The 27,347-nt window shown below is 39.1% G+C and overlaps 1 protein-coding gene across 1 annotated transcript in view; it reads left to right on the top strand.

The window, feature by feature from the left end:
- Positions 1–12,672: 12,672 nt before the first annotated feature.
- The window catches only part of SYT9 (synaptotagmin 9), a 121,614-nt gene continuing 106,939 nt past the window's right edge, over positions 12,673–27,347 (top strand). The window contains exon 1 of the mRNA XM_032232828.1: positions 12,673–12,820. Coding sequence (XP_032088719.1) covers positions 12,673–12,820 — 148 coding nt within the window. The remainder of the gene's footprint in view (positions 12,821–27,347) is intronic.

Genomic DNA, 27,347 nt, shown 5'->3' with positions numbered 1-27,347 from the left:
CGGAGAAGTAGTATTTGTGAACATCTCCATACTGCATATGAATGCTTCCCCACTATGGGCACTATTGCTAAATATGTGGGTGCCTTTAAGATTAGTCATCTCTACTTCTCATTGTCATAAGGTATTTATTTGCAGACCATCCTAAACACTAGGCAGTGTCTAGGCAGTGTCTGAGAAGAGAGACAATAACAATAAATGAAAATAAAACAGAACAAGACCTACATATAAGATGACAACTTAGTTCCGTTGGGGCCAAACACCTAGTAATAATGAACTGAATGGTACTAAAATGACTTTCACCACTTTCTTTTTGAGTAACCTATGTAATTAGTTTAGCATGTTTTATTTCTTAAACTTAAAAAATAAACATTATTTGTTAAAGCTTGGGGATTCGGAACAGATACCAAGCAATTGTGGTTTATAACCCATATTTCAAATTTAAACTGGGCCACTGAGACTTCTGGTTAAAATAAATCTTGGTTGAGTGGTATGTTTAAACTACCTTTTCGTTTGGCTTATGACAACAACTCTTCATATTAAGAATTGGAGCTGCTGTGGTCCAACACATATGGAGGATGACAGGCCTGATTCAGTGTTTCTCTCTGCCCCTTTCCCCACTGTTGAATTGAAATCCACTACACATACCCTTGAAATAGGAGAAATGACATAGCATTTCCTATACTTCCAGCTCCTCTTCTATTTATATTGTTTTTTGAAGTCATCTTACTTACTGGACTTCCTCCAAAGTGACAAAGCCTAGCAAGTTTTATACATCATACATTTGAGTTTTGCCTATTAGATTCCCTTAATCCTTCCAAATGAAACAAGAGTTCCAAGATTTTGAGCTCCATTGGTTGTAATGGATTCTGGGGCAAAATCATGGCAAAAAAAAATATGCTTTTGGCCAGTTTCGCTTCCAAATAATGGGATTTAAAAATCGCTCGAATCGACACAGAAGTTCTCTTCAAATAGAGTTGATTAAGATAGTGGTTTCTTTTCCCTTCCAGAAGTGGTGAAGAATGGAAATTCAGAGTAATCAAAAATCTCCAAATACACTGCAGTGGGTGTGTGATTGTATACAAGTCTACAAATAAATCTTAGATTGTTAATGCAGTGGGTGTGTGATTGTATACAAGTCTACAAATAAATCTTAGATTGTTAAAGATACATTGTTATCACAAAGTTACTTTCTCAAGCTTCTTGGATGAAAAATGAAATGTCTTCAAAGAAAAACAAGAAAGCTCAGTTGCCTCTTGAAAAAGCACCTTTGGGACAAGCATGACCTGGATGACTGAGAATCTCAGTAACATGTCTGTAACATGCATTGTTATGATTTGTACCATACCATGCCATGCCATGCCATACTATACACCATACCATACCATACCATACCATATCATACCATACTATACCATATCATCAATGATTGGCAACCACAAAAGCTTAATGAAGCTTTTCCCTCCCTCCCTCCCACCTACTTCCCCCACTCTCTCTCCCCTCCCACCCCTCCTCTTTTTCTCTCTTAGAAGCTAAAAAATCTTACTGGTTCTGCCTCCATTCTCTCCTAAGCAGCTTGCAGCGAGGAGCGATATGCTTCAAAATAGGTCACATAGATGTGGCATATGATTATGACTGTTCCTGATTTAAACACAGAGCCATTTTTCATTTGCATAAAAAGCCGCTTATGGTTTCCCTTTCTAAACTTTTTAGTACTGTAAAATGTAAGGCTTTCATAGTCAGATGCTTCCGAATACACATGCATTATTTATGGAAAGAAACAGCAAGACAATTAGAGGAGTGGCGGAAACAATTTTTTGAATTAGAGTTTGTAGCAGAACATGGAAAACATATGGCATTGCCCCAACTGTTTGTAAATATTTTTGCATAATAGAAGAGCAGCTTTCTATAATAATCAAGGAAAATAACTAAATATTTTTAATTAATTGCTGATTACTTATGAGATCATCATCATCATCATGGCCTTTTCAACCTTTACTTTAATCCCTGGTATATTTCTATTCTTTCCCATTATAATCCCTGCTGAAGATTTCTATTTGAGATAAGCTATCTTCTTGAAATAATTTGTTTATTTGTGCTTTAAAGCCATAAATACCAAATTGATTTTAAAAAGTTCTCAGAAAATCATTTGAAGAAGAAGAGCTAGATTTTGCCCCTTGTCTCTAAGAGTTGGGCAGCATCCAGAAGTAGCTGGATGTGAGACCCCATTCATTAAGTTGAGCTCTAGGGATCAATTCAATTATTGTATTATACTGAGCTGCCTGAGCTTTTCAACTCACCCTCAGAATATGCAGTGGAGGTCCCCAGGTTTATGGTCCCAGGAGACTTCAATCTGCATTTTCTAGGGGTGGGGCCTGAGGTAGCCATGACTATCATGATAGTCATTCCAGGTCATCCAAGGTATGGCACAAGACAATGGTTACACTCCTGGTCTGAAACTCTTGCTGGAGCAGTGTCAATTATGATCTGGAATTAGGTATCTTTTGGTATCTCCCATCATGGTCAGATCATGTTCTGTCAGTGATGATATTCTCTGGTTCTGGCCTCAGTCACAGGAGACAGGACCTATTAAATCAGTCCACCCAAGGCAACTCCTGGACCCAGATGCAACTCAGAGGGAGTTGGGGATTATTCCTGATGATCTGATGCATATACCACTGAGCCCTTGAAAGGACAGTTAAGGTTTTGGACTGGATCATGGCCATGCAACATCTTCTCTTTTGTAGATCCCATTGTTTCTCTGGGGTTACAGAAAACCCCAGAGAGCTGAAATGGGAGACAAGACTTCTAGAGCATTGTTGGAATTCAATGTGGGATGAACTCAATTAAACATGAGTCAGAGCTGCTATTGAAGAATATCTTGTATTACTAAGGGTGATGAAGTGGCAATAGTTCCCTGCTCTTATTGCATTAGTAGATAGTCAATGATAGCCTTGTTTAAGAGGACTGGAACCCTCCTGGGAAAGTACTTGGAGTTTACCTACAAGGCTGTGTAGAGGCATTTGAGAGCATTTCCTGGGGGAGAAATGTTCAAATTCATTCCAAGATGAATGCCAGCTTTGATACAGATCCAGTGGAGTTGTCCAGTCTTGCCTCACTACCAAAGAACTGATTCTTTGGGCTTGAGAAATAAGCAGGGTTGTTTTGACTGAATTCAATTACCTGCCCTTGAAGAGAAACCAGAACTGGTACAGAGTCCACTTGTGTAGAAAGTTATGCATGCACCTTGGACACTCAGGACAGCATACACTGCACCTCCATTCTGCAAATTGTTTTGGTTACCAGTTTGCTGTTGGGTGAAATTCAAGGTTTTAGTTTTGATAGCATGGCACTAGGTTATTTAAAGAAACATCTCTTCCCAATTACATCAGATTTAGTAAAGAATATGTTGCACATCCCATTATACTAACGAACTCTATCTGGAAAGACCCAGATCGTGGCCCCTGCACTTTAAAACATAATTCACCGTGAGATGAGGTTGGCCCCATCCTTGCTTGCCTTTTGTAGAACCCCTAAAACACAGGTATTCCATCAATTTTGAAGATCCCATGATGAGACTGCAAAATAATTTTTGTTCTCCCGCAATATTGGGTATTTTTTACTTTTGTTTCAGTGTTTTATGGTTTTTAAATTGTTGTTATGATTGTACGCTGATGGGCAGTTATATACAAATTTGGTTTTAAAAAATGACATATGGGAAAAATGGATATGATTGAAGCATACAATGCGTCATAGTAAAAAGGTTGTTTTCTTCTTGTTGTTATTGTCTTCTGAGCTTTCGGACTCATGCTGGAGCCCATCCTTACAGGACTTCTCTCTCACCAGAATGTGTCAGATTGGATCCTGCAACATCATCCTGAGACACATATATTTGCCTTCATTCATGTCTCTTCATGGTTTGTGACTATGTATTGGTAGAGAGGCTCACCCATCCCAAAGAAGCTATAATCTATATTATTGAAAGTGAAGCCTCCCAGAAGGATAACCCATGATGGACAGAGCACACCAAAGTAATCGGACTTAATGTGATCCACTGGAGAAGAAACTGGCAATTTATTCTAAAATGCCGGCAGAAAAACTACACAGGGAGGAGGAGCCAACGTCGCGATGAGATGGTCGTGTGGTCTCGATGCTCTGAGACCGCAGCCAATACTTTTGCTGCTGGGTGGTCCAAACGGACCTAAACTGTCCCGAAGAGACGGTGAACAGGAAGAATACGTCTTGCTGATCTCAGGGATATCGCAAAAGAGAAGTTCTTCAAGTTGGCGACAAAAATCCAGCCAAGGCTGACAAAGTCGGGGCGGCTCCAAAACAGAAGGATATGGAAAGAGAAAGTGTTTCCAGCTGGTGAGGAACTTTTACTGTTTTAAAAAGAGACTGCCTATAAAAACTTAAAATTAATCTAAATTGGAGAATAGAAAAATCAAGCGGCGGAATTAAATTTGGAATGGTTTTGGACAGTGGTTATCTTACTTTTTAAATGCTATCTTCATGGATGGAATCTATGCAAGCCTTTTGAAATGGATGGATTAAGTTTTCTTCTTCTACTTTTTCTTTTATTGTTCTCTGTAACCTCTGTAACCTTTTCCTCTTTCATTGCTGTGGGTATTTTTCTAATTTATTTAAAGATTGGACTCTTTTTTCTAACTTGAAATACAAAAACGATACAAAAGAAAACTATTTTCAGTAGTGTTACCGCTGCTCAGAGGCTGGGAGGATTTGTTGATTGGAGTTTTGTGTATTGAAAATGGAACACTTTTTTTTCTCCATGGATTGTTTTGACTTGGCACTACAAGGTTTCACTGCTTGGCTACAGAGAGTGATAAGAAGGGAGGCACACAGATGTCCCTTTGAAGTATACTTCTAATCAGAGAAAAATGAAAACAACGTTCTTTGTGAATCTATGCTTTAATTAACCCTCCAAGCTAGGGCAGCTGTGTGTTTGATAGAATGGCACAATTTCAAAAGAAAATAGAAGTCTCAAATTTGCAAAAGATACTGTCAGAAATACAGGAATTATCAAATATATATGAAAGAATAGAGAAAAAACTGGAATACTTAGAGCACATAACAATAAAATATGATGATGAAATTGAGGATGTCTATCAAATGCAAAACGGGGTGGTTGAAACTCAAAAAATCAAAGTGGAAAATCAATATAAAGAGATTAAACCTGCTGATATTTATGGTGATTGGTTTGTCTCTAAAAATGGAAAGAATGGAATACTGAAAGAGGAATTAAATGGAGAGGAAATCTATTCCAGAGGACAAGATACAGAAGAAGAAAAAACTAATGAATCTATGGATTTAAAGAGAGAAATTCTATTAGCAAAAGCATTGATAACACTGCTGCCAATCAAAGATAAGCAGAATAAGGAAACAGAAAGAGGGCATCAAGATTATATGAGAGAATTTATAAGCAAGGAGCTGCGAAGAGAAGTCTATACAAAACTGATCAAGAAGATGATTAAAGGACTGGCACCACAAATGGCAGAAGATATGACACTGTTTTGCTATTAGAAATATACAGGTTGATAGATGGAAGAACATAATTTAAAACTAGTTAAACTTAGTGAAATTTATTGATAATAGATACAGCTTAAATAAACAACTGATAATGTTACGAATGTATACAATGTGTAGTGTTATGATGAGTATAATTGGATATGAATATTGAATGGTACCCATGTAAGGAAGATTAGCAATCCCTTTGGATTATACATAAAGGTTAATAATAATAATAATTTTAAAAAAGAACTAAGTTAGATACAATTAAAGTTTTGATTATTAGGGGGGAAATGTTATGATACAGGATATAGTCAAATAAAGGAGGGATAAGAATAATGTATATATAGATATGGTATAACATAAGGAAACTGGATGTAAACGTTAAACAGTGATTTGGAAAGGAGGATTAGAAAACTTTGTTAAATATTATGGATTTTTAGCTAGAATGGGACATAAGGATTTAGTGTTAGTGGAGGATTTTAGAAATAGTAATTGAAAGGCCAGTATGTGGTTATGTATTAAATTTTGGTATATTTTATGATGAAGGACGTTTAAACAATTATAGTCAAATGAAAATGGAAATATAATGATGGCGACATGTATAAATATTTGAGTTAAAATACTTGTTAATATGAATTGTTTGTTGACAGTGGAAGAGATGCACGAAAGTCTTTTTCTAACCAACTGATACACTTTCTATAGCATGTAAAGAAAGATGCTGTATTTGTTTTAAATTAAAAATCAAAAATTATTTAAAAAACCTACACAGATGTTTACAATCAAGAAAATCTCAGCCTAATATTTAAGTATAACTTCTTTCAGGAGGGAAGGTATCCAAACAGCTACTGGAGAAGAGCAGAGATAAGTACAAGTAAAACTGGGACTTCAAATGTGGCTAGATTGAAGCCCAAAATGAGATCCAGGTACCGAAGTTCCTTGAAGCAAAAGAAAAATTCAGGTTGGCAAAGATATCTATACCCCACTGGTACATGAAATATCAGAACCATGAACTAAAGAAAACTTGATCCAAGCAAGAATGTATAAAAACCCAAAGAAGCAGTCACTATTGGACAATCTTGGCAAATATCCTTCAAGTCACAAAAGGTCAGAAACAACAACCAGACAAACAATATTAATTACCCTGCAAAAATCCTGATAACCACTAGATGACAGCAAAAAAATAGAGTCTATGTCTATTGAGATTGTCAGTCATCCAGGTCATGGTTGTCCCAAAGCTGCCTTTTCAAGAAGCAACTGGACTTTCTGGTTTTTCTTTGAAGTCATTTCACTTCTCATCCAAGAAGCTTCTTCAGCTCTGATTCAATGGTGGAGAGTGGAAGGATTTATACTCCTTTCAGACAGGTGGTCGTTCGCATTCTTTTAGTGAGATGTTAAAGTCACCTGGAGGTTTATCTGTGTTATCAGGGTCATCTGAGTAGTGGAAATAGGTGTGAGCCTTCTTGGAACTGTTGAAAAGAACTGTGTTGTAGATGGGAAATAGATGATGTCATATCCCTGCCCCTCTATTGAAAGAGGGCTGTTTAATTTTGACATAGATGGCTTCTTTGACTGCTCTTTCAAACCAGCGGTCCTCCCTATCCAAAATGTGGCCTTTGCTGTCTTCAAGAGTGGTCTTTGTCTTTTAAATGCAGATGGACTGCTGAATCTAGTCCTGATCGGCTTGTTCTCCTATGTTGTGTCATGCATTTATGAAGTGGTTGTTTTGTTTCCCCAATGTACAGATCTGCCCATGGCCTTGTACTGCATATACCACATTGCTCAGTTTGTGTTTGCGTGTTTTTATTCTTGGGGTGGACAAGCTTCTGTCTTAGTGTATTTTTTGGGTTTGAAGTGTGCACCTATGGCTGAAGATCCTCCTGAGTTAGAGTCTATCATTTTATTGCCATCCACTGGTCATCCAGGGTTTTGTTGCAGAAACATGACAGGCCTAGTATATATGTGTGCCTAAAGGAAAACAATGTGGTATATGTATGTACTGTATATGGAAGATAGAATATGCATACATATGGGGGAATTAGTGAAGTTTACAGATATTGTTTCACAGGCAATTAACATAGTCAATAAATGCCAATAAATCAATAATGTTAAGTTATTATTTTCCCTTTCAACTATTCGTTTTTGGGAGTATATTCTCCAGCACTATGTTCAAAGATTTATGTGGCCCTTTCTTGCCTCATCAAGATTATATACCCTGGCATAAATAAGTTTCAAAGGAATAAGGATTTAAAAAGTAGAACAATACTAACAATGGACAGGGTCATCCTGTTCCAGGTTTTGAGTGGATTTTCTGGAGAAAGGGTTGGTTATGTAATTTTATTATGTATAGCACAGTGTGCAAAATTCTTTGTTTGCTTTGTTTGGTTTGCTCTTCTATCACAACAAACTGCAAACACATCTCTAAATCAGTTATAATTCTTTTAGTCACTCCCAGCAGGGTTAACTGGGCCAGCGGGGTTTTTTTTTTAAATCAAAATTCTCTCTCATCAAGCCAGAGATTGCTGTATAAAATCACACATCTCTGCCGATAAGTCCATTATTTGCTGTATGCAATCAAAATTGGAACGGGACAATTCTCTGCGGCCAACTTGTCACAACAGCCGTCTTGTCATGGTGATCTCACCATGCCCATCTCGTTGTGGCCATTTTACTGCACGCATCTCACCATGGCCATCTCACTATGGCCAACTTGCCACAGCCAAGTCACCGTGGGACAACATGCTACAGGGCTATTACACCTGGGATAATTCAATGCGATAAATATTATCTGCCCCTGTTACTTCAACATTATTTCCATTGACAAAAATGGAAGTAATGTAGATGAAACAGTGGCAGATACCATTTATTGCATTATTTCGATGTGGATTGTCCCATGGTGCATTGTCCCATGATGAGTTGGCCACAGCAAGTTGTCCCGCAGTAACTTGGCTGTGGCGAGATGTGAGTTGGCCATGTTGAGTTGGTCCCCGCCACTTAAATCATTATGTTCAATGTGAAATGAAACCTCTATGTCACTTAGATCAATTAGTGCTAAAATCAATGCCTGTCTCAGGCAGGCAGAGGTTGTTTAAAAAAGCTCAACTGTCAGATTATACTTTCTGGAATCTGGCATCGCTCTCCCAGTGGTGCTTCCTTGCAACTTCCTAGTCCATGGGTGTCAAACTCACAATGTCATGTTCCTGTCACATGATCTATCACGTTATTTTCCCTTCGCGGAGCTGGGGTGGGTATGGCTGATGCATAACGCATTTGGCCTGTGGGCCGCCAGTTTGACACCCCTTTCCTAGTCTCTGACATCATGTAGGAGGTAGCAGCAACATTCATTCCCATGGTTGCTTATTCTTGAATTTGACTGACAGCCATGGTTTGTTACCATCCACTGTCATCTGCTGCTACTGCCTACCAGTATCCTTCCCCTGCTAGTACTGTATGGTACTGGAGACAACAATGCCAGATATTTTGGGGCAATTTTTGCAACTGGGACTAAAAAAGAACTATTTGGGGAAAGCCAAATGCATGATAACTCCATCAGTGATTTCGGTAATTGGCTTAAATTGGCTAATTGTCTACAAAAAAAATCACAGCTGACAAGCATTTTTACAGCAAGGTTAAGGATCACTGCAGCAAAGTTTTAGGTCTGTTTTAGAAAACAGTTGCTATAATATCTTCATTAGCTGCAAAATATTCTGATTATTATTCCAAAATAATTTATGACCAAGGTGCAATTTAAAGAAATTCTTTATTCCTGCTTAATACTTTCATCCCAATGTTTATATTTATTTATAATATTTGTATCCCAGCAATTTGGCGGTAGAAAAGGAATTCAAGATAGGTGGATTTAGATCTCTTGTGGAAGAGATCTTAGATCTGAGTGAAGGGACTCATGATTCATGATGACCCTCAGGTTCAGCCTGGTCATCTCCTGCAAACAGGTGGCCAACCTATTTTCTAAAGCAGTGGTTCCCAAACTTGGCAACTTTAAGACTTGTTAAGCAGAGCTGGCTGGAGAATTCTGGGAGTTGAAGTCCACAAGTCTTAAAGTTGCCAAGTTTGGGAACTACTGTTCTAAAGCATCAAAGAGCAGGACAAGAATGGGTGAATAACCTAGAAGTCCAACCTAGAAGTAAGGAGATATTTTGTGACAGTGAGAACAATTAATAAATGGAATAGTTTGCTTCCTGGAGTTGTGGGCACTCCATTAATGGAAGTTTAAAAAATAGACTAGACAACCATTTTGACTGGGAAGGTGTAAGATCTCCTGCCTTGAGCAGGGTCTTGGACTAGAAGACCTCCGAGATCCCTTCCAGTCCTGATTCTATGTTACCATGAGTAATGCAAAAGATGAAGATATATGGGAAAGGCAAGATGTCTGATTTTTTCTAGTGTGCTTTGACATGTTAGTGTCAATCTTCAGATTTACCTTCCTCTCCAGGGAAGCTAGTTTTAATCAGCACAGCAAATATATCTCATCCCTATTACATATGCAGTTTATTAATGAAGATGTGCTATGCGCAACTGACCACATCCTAGAAAGACTAGCTTTAAAATATTCATAAATCACGCTAAGGAAACTTGTTTCAATTATTTTATTTGAATTCCATCTTTTTACCAGGAACAAATGATGATATGGAAAAAAAAAACTTTTCCTAAAATCATGACTGCTTGTGGCATCCAGGGAAAATGCCAAATCAGTCTCAAGCAGCAAATTATTGGGCTGGTCACAGGGATACTCATGGGAGTTTAAAAAGAGACTCTGCAACCCAATATATTTTCATTAAATAAATAGTAATACAATTGGCTGCAAATTTTGACTATTTTTCTCCAATTCAGGCCCAATTCAGTTTGCTATGACACCTTCCTGTCTTGCTGGATAATACTGTAAGTAACTTTGTGTAGTGAAAAGAACATGTGGATAGAGAATAACTAGAGTTAGGAGTATAACGTTCACAAATAGTATAGTATTCTTAAGGCTGTTGCTTGTTTGAAATAAAAGTAAAAACAAGCTTTATTTAGGAAAACTGGGGCTACTGAAGCCAACCTACTGCTAAGAATCTATAGTGCAGTCATAAGCACTTGAATCGCAGAGGTCAGAAAGAGAAGAAAAATAATAAACTGAATGAGGAAGTGATGAAAAATCTGAAACTATCAGTTTAACCAATAAGCGACACAGTGCACGCATGTTATCCAAAGAAAGACTTTTAGACAAGGAAAGAAGATAAAACTGCAGTTTTCCCACTATCTCTGCAGCGATCACCCTTAGTTAGTGAAGAGTTTGTAGGTTGATAAAGTGGGCACACGGAAAGTTGAATTCAGCCCAGACTACCCCAATCTTCTTCCTGGTAACACAAAACACTGATTTTGTTCATTCTCAGTTCAAACCTAAGCCACAATTAAGTGTATAAACATACTTAATTGTAGTGGTGGTGGCTCCGCCCACCCACCCAGACATCACATCCCATTTTTGATGCTCTGCGCATTTCGTATATGTTCCAAAGTACATGCTGTAAGAAGAAATGAACCCTACCACTCACCCCACCCCACCCCAGGTTATCCCAAATAAAATATTAACCATAAGGGAAAACCTCAGAAAAGCCAAAAGTCCAAGACACTAATAAAAAAAAATCTGCCTGAAATCCATTCCACATTCCAGCCAGACACATAAAGAAAACATTGTAACAAGAAACTAACTGCAGATGCTGGCTGTCAAGGCGATAACAAGATGATTGAAAAAGGAAGGCAGCTATCTAGATGGCTCCATTCATAAGCAAAGAAGCTAACTGCAGATGCAGCACTTAAGGGGATAACGAGCTGATTGAAGCCAACTATCTAGATGGTTCCATTCATAAGCAAAGAAGCTAACTGCAGATGCCAGCATTTAAGGCAATTACAAGCTCATCAAAAGAGGAAGCCAGCTATCTAGATGGCTCCATTCATAAGCAAAGCAAATACTGCCGGCAGAAGTCCATTCAAGACAGGATAGGATCAGAACAAGCAGCCCCTCACCAAAAAATCTAACACAGGACATAGCCATCAGCCACAATAAGCATTACCCAACACCCTTTCAGAGCACAAAGCCTGTATCACACAAATCCCAACCTTTCAAGTTACACAACTATACAAGAACCCTTCCATTCCTACAGGTTGGTTCTGCTCTTCAATAAACAAGAGTTTTTTCTTTCCAATCGGCCTCCATGTTATTTCCAGCGTCTTTTCCCCCGTTTGTAACTGAACCGGGTAGATTTTCCTTCCAACAATGCTAACTAAAGGATTCCAAGCCCCTCTTACTTACACCACTTGTGCTTCTGCTTTCCTCCTCCCAGCTTTTATATAAACGACATTCATTTCCTAATTAGAGAGGGGGGGGTGTTCTTAATAAAAGCTCATTAAGGGGCAACTCTTGACTTCATCTGCATCCAGAAGCTAGCAGAATGGAGCTGGTAAGTCCCAGGATGGGAGATCAAGGAAAACTAGGGCTGCATCCTACACCGAGGCAGCTAAAAACAACTACTACTAAAACAACAACACCATCGTGGAAGAAGGCGGTGCCGACCTCTTTCTGTAATCAGGAAACTTTTAAGAACACATTCACGGCGTCGCCACTTTATTCCGAGAGGCCCACGCGTCGCAGGCTATCTACTAAAAGTCCGGGTCTGATTAAGCGCGCCAAGTTTAACGGGCACAGATATTGGCTCGTGGGGCCTTGCTGGTAACACAAAGTTCCTGCCACTAGGGAGCGCTGTTAGGGCGTCACTTGAACTTGAAGGCAAGGCTGCTTGGGAGCCGCGGCGCGTCGACGGATGAGCCTAGACTACGCGCAACTGGTGGCGGGATCCTCCTCCTCCTCTTCTTCCTCCTCCTCCTCCGGGGGGGGGAACCTTCCTATCTCGCATGCCGGGCGGCAGAGGCAGCAGCAGCAGCAGCAGCAGCACCTCTTCTATCCAACCGAGGGGACGAAGTTGGGAACAGCAGACCTCGGGGGGCAACGGCTTTACCGCCGCCGCCGCGAAACATGCGGGCGTCTCCCCAGTTGCCTCGCTGTGGGCGCCAGACGAGAGGCGGGCAGCAGCCGAAGCCGCGCGTGTGAGCGAGCGGGGAGCTCCTCTCCTCTCACAAGGATGCTGGGGGACGATGCCTCGTGGCAGGGAGGACGAGATTTGCCGGAAAGCGCTGAAACTGCTGGTCGAGCTCTGCTCCGAGGGGACGGTCGAGAACGACAGGTGCCTGGAGTTCAGCTACTATCTGCGGGACAGCGGCAGACCCCGGCCGGCCGACGCAGGTAAGCGGGATGGAGTGGCGGGACGCGGGGAAGGGAAGGACACGAGGGGCTCCCGAGAACTTCCTATATGCCAACCAGACCTCTTCAAATAAGCGGGCGCCCATGCCGGCTGCGCTGGGCGGAGGGGCGCGTCTATCCTATCAACTGCCCGAATGCTGCCCATTGGATCCAGGCGAGCGCGGAAATTCGGGGCGTCGAAGTAGCGCGTGTCCGGCCAACGCGGCTCATCCCCCCCCCTCACCCCCTCCAATTGACTTCGGGTTGGCGTTTACTACCTGGCGGTGTTTGGAGGTGGGAGGGGAATCTGACCCGAAAGAGCAAACGATCCTTTCGTTTGTTCTTAACGTTTTATTCCACGATATTAACATATCTTTATTTCAAGATATTAACGTTGCATGTTAATCCAACGCATTTTTATCCAGCGCACCTTTACATTTTAATATAATTTAGCGGTTTAACCAGATGTATCTTTACTCCAAGCTGAAGCCCTACTACAGAGTTCGGTGGAAGGCATTCTCAGATGGGTTTCGATCAGTGTGAGGAGCCGTCTGAGCTATTTTTAGATCCTGTTGGGTTTCCCAGCGCCGATGCAGTACTTAGTATAGGTATATAGGAAGAAAGGCACCAACCCTTCTCCAATAACTGTAGAATGAGAGGAGATCAGGCTGACGGTGTATTCTTCTGCCTAAAGGCATTAAGTTTGCACACAGCTCTTCCTGAAACTTAGTATGGTGTAAACTTCCAGGGCAATTCAAAATTTTCTGGATTATTTATCTCATATCATACACATTAGTAAAAATCACAGTAATAAGAAGAGTGAAATGTGAAAGATGCATTAAGTCTCCTATTAACATTTAAGCAACTGGGGAAATGTTATGCATTTTCACTTGATTCCTTTAAAATGAATCTGGCCATGACAGTAAAGGGAAGCAAATCTTGTTTTTCTTGCAAACCTGTTTTCAGCTGGATTGGACTTGTTGCTCTTGAGTGAGGAGATGCTGTCCCAGCATAATAATAAGCTAATTCATTATTAGTGGTAATAAGTTGTAGCTAGACTGAGTATATTTGAAACAAGCCAGCTAACTTTGGTAAACTCAGTTAGCAAGGATCAGGGGAGGGAACATACATATGCCAAATTGTTAGAATGGTATTTATTTTCCTTCCTAGAGTGATTCTTGTAATATTTCCTTGGAAGCAAATATGATTAAAGAAGCCTGTTTTAAAATAAATGTAAATGTATAGCGTGAAGAAGTTTAAAATTGTTTTAGTAAAATTCATATTGGGTCCATTTATTCTGCAAGTAAGTTTGTTACATTTAATTTCCAATAGATCAAATACCCATACTAGTGTTTGTGGATAGGACTTATCCTGGATTATATTTTTAGCCTAACAATTTTAGTTTATCTTTTGGATAATGTACTCTTGGACATTTTTATCTTTAAGAACCACCTTGGGGTGCATTGTTGCTGCTCTACTTTCTAAAAGGATATTAATTATTATTCTGTCCTGAAGTCCCAGAACCTATTCCCTGAATATTAGGATATACTCTATTAAAAATTCAGTGTTTCCCCCCAATACATTTACAATTGTATTTTATCAAGGGAATATTTTCCAGATTACTAACTAATGGCCTAATGTACATTTTTAAGTTGTAATCATAATGAGAGTTTCATCCAGTACACATTCAACCTCTAAAATCTAAACATGGATAGTTCTTCTGCATTAGATACACTGCAGATACAGGTGATGGTCAGCCTAGGTCATGTAGATAGCTACTGAGACACAACAAGCTTCTCTCATGCTTGTATACCACACTTTCTTCAATCTATCTCTTGCATACCCAAGCCATTTATGTTCTTTTTAAAAATAGTAATATTGTTAAAAATTATAATTCCAAAGGAAAAAAACTAATACAAACTAAAAGAATAAAATATAGTAAAGAAAAATATATAAGTGAAGTCTTACAGAGACAGACACTCCTAAAATTAACTTCTAAGTATATATTCCAAAATATCCTTTACTATGTCAAATATTAAAATATTTTGCTTTATTCTGTATTAATAAGACAAATTTAAGAGTTTTTCTTTAATTGTCATCTTTAGTTCCTCTGGTTCCCTATAGGATTCAATTTTCAAAGTCTCAACCTATCATTTTTAAAGAATTCAAAACAAAAGGATTTTCCCACAGAAAGGACTCATAATTAATTCCAAAATTTTCTTTCAAATTTATCTGGATCCTTAACCCATTTGTAACTTTCCAAAATGTACATTCTCAAACTTGTACTAAAAATGCTTGTTTTCTGAAACATTGAAGTGTGATGGAGTAGTAAGGAGCTGTGATCCCAGGAGGGAGAGGGTGCATTCCAGAGGTTTAAGAGGCAACTCAATACAGATGTTATATTTGAAAGAAAGAGAGTGAAGACATCCTCTCCCTATTAGTTCACAGAGTATATTGTTGATGCAGAGAGTAACGTGCTCAAATAGGCAAGATTTCATCTATAGTTGTGGAGACAATAAATAAGTCAGTTTGGAAGAATGATCATACATCATTCTTGGATTTGAGCATGACATAAAGAAAACTCATCCAGTGTTTTCAGATTTGTCAGTCCAAAGATTCCTAATAGCTAAAATTTCAGAAAGTGATTAGAAAAGGAAATAAAAAAGAAGGAATATAAAGTTAATTGATTAAGTTTAAATATTTAGGATTTTTTTTCTTAATGGGTTTTTTCTTGACCATGATTGAAAGATGGGGGTTTAAATATTTATTTATAGATTCGATTTGGAAAAATGTTTTTTTCTTACATTCTCAGAGAAAGTGTTAAACTAAGATGATAACTTTATAATCCATAATTATTTTGTTAAGATTATTATATAGATGTCATTTCTAGTACATGTTACATTTGTGAAGGAGTTTCTGAGACAAAGAGAAAATGATCAGAAATCAACTTGTGGGACACTATTTGAAAGGACTAATGATCAAGATTTCTGTTTTTTCGGATAGCTGCTAATAGATTTTTTGCTAGTTTTGAATGATGAGGTTTTAAATATTGATTTATAGATAAAATATAAGATAAAAGAAGATTTTTGTTGTTTATAGAAAATGATAAGTTACTGCGCTAAAAGGAAAGAAATATAAAACCAATTTATATGATTAAGATTAAATATGTATGTTATTTCTGGTAATTTATGTGTACATGAACTTATTGTCCTTAAAAGTGCCAACTATGGTTTGAGCAAGATAGCTATTACTTTGCCTCCTAGAGGTTGAAACCTCCATAAGGAGCAACTATCTGGAGCACTTATGGGTGATCTCAAGTACTCTCCCTGTCCAGAGAGGAATTACAAAGATCTGGTTTACTCACCACTTCTTCATTCTTCTGAAATTGTTGGTTCTGCTTTTAGTGGATCTATCTTCAGTTTGCCTTTTCTTCCCTGAAGCTCTGCCATTACATTTTTATTTTGGTTTAGCAATAGCACTTTATAGCCCTTTTAAGTGGCTTACATAGTCAGCATATTGCCCCCAACACTCTAGTTTTTCATTTTAACAGAAAGATGGAAGGCTAAGTAAAGCTTGAGCCGTTCAGAATCAAACTCCTGGCAGTAAACAGTGAATTGTGCATGCAATACTGCATTGTAACCACTGTACACCATGGCTCTTCTTACCTGGAATATTTAGTAGGAAACTCAATGGGGGTTCCAATCTGTTGTATATCTTTGATGGTTTGAACTATGCTCTAGAGAACAAGAGTAAATCAAAGTTAGCAACAAAGACAGGAATCTCTCCTATAATTTGAATATTGCTGCAATTTTAACGTAGGGCCTGTAAAAAGTATTAATAGTTTGCACGCATGTCTGTAGTGCATGGCTACAATATCTAATACTTCTACTACATAGATTGTTACATGCATATCTGTACGGATTTAACCTGGAGGAAGCCTGAGGGTTACAAATGAAGAATGATCAGGTTTACAGTTTGAAAGATAGGGTAGGTGAGGTGATTGGAAATTCAAATCATCTTCCACTTTCTTCTTTATCCCTTTTGCATCTGATGAAGTAAACTCAACTCATGAAAGTTCACGTGATTTTAATAAAGTTTGTTACTCTAGAAAGGTGCTACTAGACTCCTGCCTTCTCTGTAATCTTTTCCTTCTCCTGAATAAACTTTCTACCTTGGCCTGTCCTGGTCATTGTCTTCATTAGTTCCTTTCAGGCAGTCTTGCGTTTTCTCCATTCTGATTTTTTTTCTTCCTACCTAACTCAGCTTGTGTGGCCATTGAGCATGGTCTATCTTTTGTGTCAGTACTGTCTATTAACTTCTGAAAAACAAGTTAATGTCAATGTAAAAATTTCCCCAAACATGTTGATGTTTCTAGTTAGTTGATGACTTTCATTTTGGTTATGCATCAATCATTAGTGGGCCTGGCATAGCAGCAAAAATTGCAAACAAATTATTGCATGGATAAGAGACTCTTTATATATACTTTTCATAGCTTCTGCTCTTTGGGCTACTTAGCTGTAGTCACCAGGACAACAGAACCTGCATTAGAATACAAAGTGGTCCTTTTAAATTACATGGAAGCTTCCACCCAAACAGGCCAAGTTCCATATTGTCTTCAGTCTTTAGTTACATTATTTACGCTGTGATTTAGTGAACATTTTCTGTATATTGATAGTGGTTCAATAAGAAGAAGGAAAATGTGAAGAAAGCATATGCTAGGGGACTGATTAGTCAGTGTAACCCTGCAAATAAATCCACAAATGATATTAGCCAACAATGATCTGTTGTGTTTACCTGTTCATGCATCTCACCTGTATTAGTCATCTGAGGCATAATAACAGCAAAACATAGAAACAGATGTATCCGTTTTCAAGTGATTTCCTTGGTATCAGGATGTCATAGATAAATATCCAATCCCACAGATTACATGCAAATATGCCCTAACTTAGTGGTTCTCAACCTGTGGGTTGGGACCCCTTTGGGGGTCGAAAGACCCTTTCATCGTAGTCACCTAAGACCATAGGAAAACACATACCGTATTTATCGGCGTATAACACGCACCGGCGTATAACACGCACCCCCCATTTTAACACAAAAATTTGAGTAAAAATTTTTTTCATTAAAAATAAATGACTTGGAAGCTCGGAACTTAATGTTGGATTAAAATTTATAACATTAGAACATGAATTATAACATTAACTCCTCTTAAAAGGCAAATATGAAATGAAAAAACACCTCTTTGAGCAAAAAAACTTAATAATCAGAATCACTGCTTTTTGGAAAACCAAAAACCTCTTCCTCATCTTCACTCTCTCCCTCTTTTTTCCCTTCCTTCCCCCTTCCTCTTGCCTATCAACTTCATCCTCTTTGTCTTTCTGCTCTTTCCCTCTCTTCCCCTTTTCTTCCTACCTCCTTCCTTCTCCCTCCCTTCTTCTTTTTCTTCCTTTCTTCTTCCATCTTCCTCCTTCTCCTTCCATTCTTTCTCCTTCCATCCATCTTTTCTCCTTCCATCTTCTCCCCCCCTCCCTTCTTCTTTTCCTCCCCCCTCCCTCCTTCCTTCCTCTCCTTCCCTTTCTCACACACAGGAAGGGGAGGGGGGCTATCTAGTCGCTTTCACAGCATAATTTCTTTATCTAACTTTTAAAAAACAGTGTGCAAATCAAACGAGATTTTCGTAACCTGCGAAGCACCAAGTTATATTATGTTGTTACAAATTCGCAGCTACTCCATTCTTTCTGATAGGGAACTACATTTCCCAAGATGCCTCAGGTCCTCAAAGCGCTGAACGCAGCTTTGCAATTGACTCCAGCGAGGCCTGGCAGCCGCCGGCTGGGGTGGTTGTCAGGGCGATGCGGAGCGGACGCGCCGTTTGTTACTGCTTCCAGCAATCAAGACGGAGAAGGGAAGCGACTGAAACGGACGCTGGCCTCGCTCTCCTGCTGCGGCTTCTGTTTCAGTAGGGAAGAAAACTTCCTTTCGCTTCCCGAATTTGACTGGGTCCCGGGGCTTCTGCCGGGCGGCAGAAGCCCGGGAAGCGAAAGGAAGTTTTCTTCCCTATTGAAACAGAAGCCGCAGCAGGAGAGCAGGGCTGCTGCCGGCCGTTTCACCTTGCGCAGCGAATTTGACTGGGTCCCGGGCTTCTGCCACCCGGAGTATCGGCGTATAACACGCAGGCAGGGTTTAAGCTTGGAATTTTAGTTTTAAAACTGCGTGTTATACGCCGATAAATACGGTATTTTTGAAAAAATATGGAAAACCTAAAATAGTTTTATGGTTGGGGGTCACCACAACATGAGGAACTGTATTAAAGGGTCACGGCATTAGGAAGGTTGAGACCCACTGCCTTAGCTGGAGAGCACCTATAATCATATTAAGCACTTCAAGTAAACAAAAGGTTAATTAAGTCAAACTGTGTGTGTGTGTTAAACTACTTTAAATTATATGTTGAGTGATTGCGTCTATCGGAAAGGATTCAAAAACAATGATTGTGTTAAGTTTTTGTCATTAAATAATGTTAATGAGACACCATCCAAAAATGATCTAACTTGAACTGTATTTTCCCTGTTGTTCTTCTGGTCTTATTTCTGGTCCTGGTCCTGTTGTTCAGCTGCAAAGTAGGTTAGCTGAATTTTTAAACATTGATGTCATCAACACCTTTGGGGGTTTCTTACCAAAGCTGCCTCACTTCTATAGAAATACCATTTGGGGAAGGAAGCACAGTAGGTGCAATATTCATTTTTCCGATCTAACACAATGAACTGAACTTGGCAGGTAGTATATCTCTCCCTACTTAGTACTCCCTGAAGTAAATATGGCTTTTAGTTTTCAACTAATAAGAAAACTTTTCTTAAGATACAGAAGGATCTTGACAGAGTTGAACATTGGGAGCTCTCTAACAAAATGAAATTCAATGGTGAAAAAGGTAACATTCTAAATTCATACAAGAAAAACAAAATGCACAGACACAGTATAGGTGGTACCTGGCTCAATAGTAGTAACTGTGAAAGGGATCTTGGAGTCCTAGTAGACAGTCATTTAAATATGAGACAGCCATGTGTACAGCTGCCAAAAAAGCCAACAAAGTTCTAGGATGCATAAACAGAGGGATCGAATCAAGATCACGTGAAGTGTTAATACCACTTTATAATGCCTTGGTAAGGCCACACTTGGAATACTGCATTCAGTTTTGGTCACCGTGATGTAGAAAAGATGTGGAGACTCTAGAAAGAGTGCAGAGAAGATCAACAAAGATGATTAGGGGACTGGAGACTAAAACATATGAAGAACTGTTGCAGGAACTGGGTATGTCTAGTTTAATGAAAAGAAGGATGAAGGGAGACATGATAGCAGTGTTCCAGTATCTCAGGGGTTGCCACAAAGAAGTGGGAGTCAAACTATTCTCCAAAGAACCTGAGGGCAGAACAAGAAATAATGGGTGGAAACTAATCAAGAAGAGAAGCAACCTAAAACTAAGAAGAAACTCCCTGACAAAGTCCCTTCCAAATCTGTTATTCTATTCTATTTTCTGCAACAAAACTGTCACTCTTGCATCATATTATAAAGTATAAATTCATCTCATATTGATGTTTAAAATACAGCTTTGATATTATTTTATTCTGGCATACTTTATTTTCAGTTGTTTATTTTGGAAGGGGATGTATTGAACTAAACCTTACTGGTACTATAATAGTACAATGACTTTAGAAATTAAAAAAATAAAATAAAGTGAAGAAAGCAATTCATAGGTTTAAGTTTCCAGAAAGGTTGCTGAACCATGTTGGTGCTAGTTTATTGTCTTTACATAATAGGTTGAAATGCACAAACTAATCTTCAAAAGAAAATGGATGAGAAAGTACAATACCATCTGTGTTCATATAATACTGCATCCAGCGGAGCTCCTCCCTATACATTTGAAATTATCTTTAAATTACAAGATGAATTTACTCCATATTTTGTGGGGTCCCTGAACTTTTACATTGATTTTGGGCCTGTGTTAATATGGTTCAGATAACAACCTCTGTTGTATTATTAATTTGATGAAAGAAGGGCCAACCTTGGACCCTCTGCATCATGAAAACCGACCATTTTTCTTCTTGTCTAAGGCAGAATGGGCAATTGGAATAAAGTACATGTTTTTGATATAATTCTGAATCTTAGCAATAACAATAGCAGTTAGACTTATATACCGCTTCATAGGGCTTTCAGCCCTCTCTAAGTGGTTTACAGAGTCAGCATATTGCCCCCAACAATCCGGGTCCTCATTTTACCCACCTCGGAAGGATGGAAGGCTGAGTCAACCTTGAGCCGGTGAGATTTGAACAGCCGAACTGCAGAACTGCAGTCAGCTGAAGTAGCCTCCAGTGCTGCACTCTAACCACTGCGCCACCTCGGTTCATAATCTTGTTGCTTTTGGTCTTTCTGTTATAGTTGCCATTCCGATATTGGATGCTGTAATTGGTGTTTTCATATGTGGGTATGGAATAGAAGTGTTCAGCTTGAGCTGAAGAAGCTTCTTGGATGAGAAGTGAAATGTCTTCAAAGAAAAAACAGAAAGTCCAGTTGCCTCTTGAAAAAGCACTTTTGTGACAACCATGACTTGGATAACTGAGTCTCCATAGACATCCATATTCAGACTTTATGCCCAGAAGCCTTTTTCTTGCAGATCTCTCAGATATTAATACAGGTGTTCCTCGACCTACAACAGTTCATTTCATGACTGTTCAAAGTTACAGCCATGAAAAAAGTGACTTATGACTGTTTTTTCACACTTACAACCATTGCAGCATCCCCATGATTGTGGGATCAAAATTCAGATGCTTGGCAACTGGCTCACATTTATGACCGTTGCTGTGTCCCAGGTTCATGTGATTTTTCCCTTTGGGACCTTCTGACAAGCAAAGTCAACTGGGAAGCCAACTTCACTTAACAACTGTGTTACTTCACTTAACAACAGCAGTGATTCGTTTAACAACTGTGGCCAGAAAAGTTGTAAAATGTGGCAAAGTTCACTTAACAAATGTTTGGCTTAGCAAACAGAAATTTTGGGCTCAATAGTGGTCGTAAGTCAAGGACTTATCTTGTACTGTACAGTCAATGGATGAAAAAGTCTGTTTTTCAACATAATGCTTTTGTAAGTAATGCTCCGTGTTTCTGTATTTTCCAAATGAGGCTCAATAATCTCCTTTTGCTTTTTATGTGCTTTGTCATGTCTTGTTTGGCCATTGAACATGGAGTTAAAAGACAAAGCCCTTTGCTTTGGAAGGCTCACATTTCAGCGATTGGAACAGTATTATATGAAGATTAAAGGCAATATCCCCTTCCTGTCTAGTTTTTTCTTCAGCCAAGAAGTTAAATTTCTTTTCCTAGTTGTAAAACAATGTATTGAGTTTACTAAAAGGGGGTGGGGGGACCCTAAGGTAGCATTTACTGTGGCTCCACAGAAACCCATCAGTAGTAGACAGTCTCAAGGCATCTTGATTTATTCAGACAAGCTGTCTTGCTCAGTTAGTGGGAGACAATTAATGGGCTCTGAAGAATGTCTCTTCAGGTTTCCAAGGATTGGGCAAATGACGATTGCAATGGGAGGGGGACAACTAAGTGGGGAAAATCTGTACTCTTCCATGACCCCAATTTTATTCATATTTTAGCTAATTTGACATACAAGCATTTATTTTAGAGGATTTTGTTACTAGACGTATATAAGGATAGGAAGAAGGAAACAAAGAAAAAAGGTACTTTCTCCTTTTACCAAATATCTAAAAATAGAGACTCAGTGAAAGGAATCATTCATGTAAGGATAGAGCAACCAAGAATGCTTTCCACACTCCTGTTCTTCTTTATAGCACTAACCAAGATTCTGTCACATTAAATAATGTACATTTTACATCTATTAGTTCCACTAGTATAACAGTATACAGCCCAATAGCAATAGCACTTGGACTTATATACTGCTTCATTGTGCTTTACAGCCCTCTCTAAGGAGTCAGCGTATTGCTCTCAACAATATAGGTCCAGGATGGCAAACCTATGGCACATATGCCACAGGTGGCATGCAAAGACCTCTCTGCGGGCACACCAGCTGTCGCCTCAGCCCAGCTCCACCCCACATGCACATGTGCCTTCCACCAGCCTTCGGGTCTCTGCTGTGCATGCATGCGCAGGTGGTGCGCATGTATAGGGAGTGCTCGCATTGCATTTTGGGGCCTCATGTGGCACCCCTGCACCCCATTTTGGCTTCCAGGTTGGTGCAGGTCCAGGCCCAAAACGTGGTGTGGCGCGCCCCTCCCACGCCCAATTTTGGGCCTGGAAGGCCTTCTACACCAACCTGGGAGCCAAAAATGGGTGAGGGGGTGGGATGCATGCACAGGGGATATGCACACATGCGTGGGGGCACTCACATTGCATTTTGGGGTTGCACACGCGCTTTCGGCACTCGGCTCCAAAAAAGGTTAACCATCACTGATATAGGTCCTCATTTTACCAACCTCAGTATGATGGAAGGCCTTGAGCCAGTCATAATTGAACTCCTGGCAGTTGGCAGAATTAGCCTGCAATTATCCTGCAGGATTGCATTCTCCACCACCATAGCTCTTCAGGTCTTCTTCCTCCAAGTCTGTCCCTGAACTCGGCGTAAAACATTTGATTCCTGATCCACATGCCACTTAGGGTTTTCTTTTTTGTTCCTTTGGTATTTTCCATAGGTCAGACATACAGCATGCTGATACTTTCAATCAACCTGTTACATGAGCAGCAGTAGCCTGCCTTTCTAGCCAATGTTCTCTTCTTTTTGGATACTGACTGAATTAATGATATTTTCTTCCATTCTTTTTTCCCTTTCCCTCCCTGCTTGAGCACAGGGTTGGAGTAGAGGACCTTCAAGGTCCCTTCCAACTCTGTAATTCTATTATTCTATGTTTTTTTTTAAGTTGTAGGATGTATTCTGTCAATATTAAATTAAAATCATAACTGGAAGCATTCATTGCCAATGAAATTGCTTGGTTATTTTTTTCCTCAAACACTCTCTGGGCAGCTTATTCCAACACATGCTCTGAATACGTGATAGCAAACTTATGGCAGCTTCCACTATGCATGCGTGTGCACCTCCCAGCAACCAGCTGATTTTTGGGTCCCTGCTGCGCATGCACAGGGGGTAGGGCAGAGGCGGGAGATGCACATGCAGGGGCCTATGCGGGGATGGGCAGGGCATGTAGGGGGGTTGCACATGCATAGTATTATGGATTATAACTGCGGAGGGGCCTACTAGGCCCAAAATGGGGCATGGGGGTGCAGCATGCCCCTCCCCGCAGACTGTTTTTGTTCCCAGGAAGCTGCAGGAAGGCCTACTAGGCCCAAAATTTGATGAGGGGGGCGTGCATGTGCATGAGGGGGTGGGGAGAACACGGGGTGACGTGTGCATGGGCATGGGGTTTGCGCACCCGCACCCCCGTGAACATATTGCATTATGGGTGCGGTGCATGTGCTGTTGCGCGTGCTTTTAGCACACGACGACAAAAAGGTTAGCAATTATTGGTCTGAGGTGTGTAGTTTTTTTAGTAAAGACACTGAAATTCTATTCTCTAGAACTCAGCTCAGAGAGTAGACAAGTAATTGCAAAGGAAAAGACTGGGCACACATCCTAAGGTCAACAGTATCCCTATAACTGTAGGAAGAGCAGCTGGATATATTTCCATAAAATAGGATGTTTATGTGTTCCTATCAACCCATTCTGTGGTTGTAATAAGCAAAATAATGTGGTCCATTAGATGTATGTTAACTTATCGAGAAATAGATTAAGGTCATAGGAAGAGATTTTGTCGTACAGACATACATGCAATTTTCACTATGAATCTTTTTATTTCTAGAGGATTGTGTTCCTTTTCAGCACCCAAAACTGCTAAGGCAATCATATACAACATATATAGAGCCAGTTTGGCATAGTAGTTAAGCTGCTGGCCTAGAAACCAGGAGACCATGAGTTCTAGTCCCACCTTAAGTATGAAAAAGTATGGGTCTCTTTCAGCCAGTTACTCTCTTTTAGCCCAACTTTTCTCGCAGGGTTGCTGTGGCAAAAATGGGAAGAGGATGAATTATTATGTATGTTCACCACCTTGAGTTACCTGTAAAAATAACAAAAGTAAGAAATAAATAATAAATAGAATGTTTTCTCAATTCTTGGTTGAAAGGCAATCCACTCATCCATTAGCTGGCAGAAGATTGTAGTGGCATGAAACAGGTGTCCATAGCCCAGAAAGTAGTTTAGAAATGATCTTGAATAGAAAAATAATAATAATAATGCAAGGTTCTAAGTAGATCACAACATTATATATATATATATCTGCTTCTAATTTAGGGGATACTCTATTTAAAGAATTTCCAACTTGCATAAACTTGCATATTCTGAATTTGCATAAATAAAACAAATGTCACAGATATTAAATTGCCAGGGACAATAAAACTTTCAGGTTGAAATGTTCATGTTATAAATGATTACAGCAGAAATTCTTTCTTTCTTGTTTCTCCTAGATTCTCCAAGGAAAATATGACAAAAGAAAGGCTGAGGAGATAAATATTCCTTTTCCCCTTTCCCTCTTTTCCTTCCTTTTCCGTTGCTTGTAAAAACAAACACACTTTCTTTCTAGATGAAAAGGGAGATTTGACTTATCTTCTACATCAGGGGTGTCAAACTGACAGCCCACGGGACAGATGCATCACGCGCAGTCCACTCCCACCTCAGCTCCACAAAACCAAAAAAATTGTGATACGTCACGTGATTTCACGTGATGCAATCAAGTTTGACACATGTCTTCTACATAGTATTTCCAGCCTGTTTCAGCCTAGAGAAAATACTATATTTGAGTAACAGTCTGGTATTTTCCCTGAAGGGTTGGCATGTTAACTGCTGAGAATGCAAGTAGTAGCTTCCCATTCACTATCTACTATTAAAGTACTATGACTTACTTTTATTGCAATAATGTACATTTATAATGTGAATTTTACTTGCAGTGTTCAAAATAAATGTCAGTGCATGTAATATTCCTGCCAGATGGATGATGCCAATAATGACATGTCCATGTTTAAAAGCCATTATTACATTGAAAGTAGCATTCATTTACTAAGTACCTTGGGTTCTCCATGTTCTTACTAGCTTCAAAGAAGATTATAATATTAATTTTAACATCTTGGATGACTTAAGCAAGGTTATGGTTTTCAATGTGGTCCACATAGAAAGTAAAATATGTAGTCTGTTTCTTTCTGTAGCACCTCTATTCAAGTCATGGCGTCTCACAATAGGTTTGCTCAACTGTGAGAATTTCCTCTAGCAATATAGCTCCTTGGGAGTAGCAAGATACAGATTAAAGTTTGTGTGTCTATAGCACTAATACAGGGAGGTTCAAGATCTTTGGATTATAATTCTTAAGGATGGTTTTCAGAAACCGATATGCCATTCAAACAATTCCATCAGTAGGGTTCTTTTCTGAGAAATACATCAGGTTCTGAACCTAAGAAACTTACATACAAAATTCATAAAGGTCATGGACTGCTGTGAAACTCAGAACAGGGATAAAAAGGAAATCAGGAAATATTTATGTAGATAAGGATGATGAAAAGAAAGACTAGATCATTAATCACATTGAATTTCATTAATACCATGGTGAGTGGAAGAATGACATGGCCAATATTAAGTAAAGCTCTCTGTTTTTTATTGCCCTACAGGGTGTATATTGTTGAAGTTCCCAAAATAAACTAATGGGCTACTCCTCTTTGTTCATATTAAAACAGCTTCTGACACATTGCAATGTAGATAAGGATTATTTTTTTTAACAGCATAAATTAAATTCCTGGAAGTTATGAATCAAAAATACTAAAAAGTCATATCTGTTCATTCATTAAAGTTAAGAGTGGATCGTTACATCTAAAAAACCTTTTTTTTTAATGTTTAGTATGTCACTTAGGTTTTGGGATGCATTTTTCACTCCAATGGAATCGATAATCTCATTATTATTTTGTTTGTAAATGCATTATTGCTTAATTTTCTTTTACGTCAGCATGCAGGAAAAATATCCCTAACATAACTCCTTGCATTATAACCATATAAAAAGAACATAAAATTGTTTTTATGTCAATATCCTCTTGATTTTCAAGTACTACGTTTTTAGTTGGGTAATGTTGTTATTGAACTCTATATTTTATCTAGACTTTTAGAGACAGACTGAGATCAGGACAAAGTTTGACTGCATTGGGATGCCTGCTGTCAAGATAGCAGTAGCAATAGCACTTAGACTTATATCCTGCTCTATAGTACTTTACAGGACTTTCTGAGTGGTTACAAATATCAGCATATTGTCCCCAACAATCTGGATCCTCATTTTACCAATCTTGGGAGAGTGGGAGGCTGATTCAACTTTGAGCCAGTCAGGATCGAATTACTGGCAGTGAGCAGAGTTATCCTGCAATACTGCATTCTAACCAGTCGTGCAATTTAGCCAGTTCTATCCAGTTTGGGTAAACCAGTAGTGATGGCAGCGGGAAG

Source organism: Thamnophis elegans, chromosome 1 (assembly GCF_009769535.1).
Source record: "Thamnophis elegans isolate rThaEle1 chromosome 1, rThaEle1.pri, whole genome shotgun sequence".
Classification (NCBI taxonomy): Eukaryota; Metazoa; Chordata; class Lepidosauria; order Squamata; family Colubridae; genus Thamnophis; species Thamnophis elegans.
Note: the sequence above shows the minus strand (reverse complement) of the source record. Positions and strands in the feature narration are given on the sequence as shown.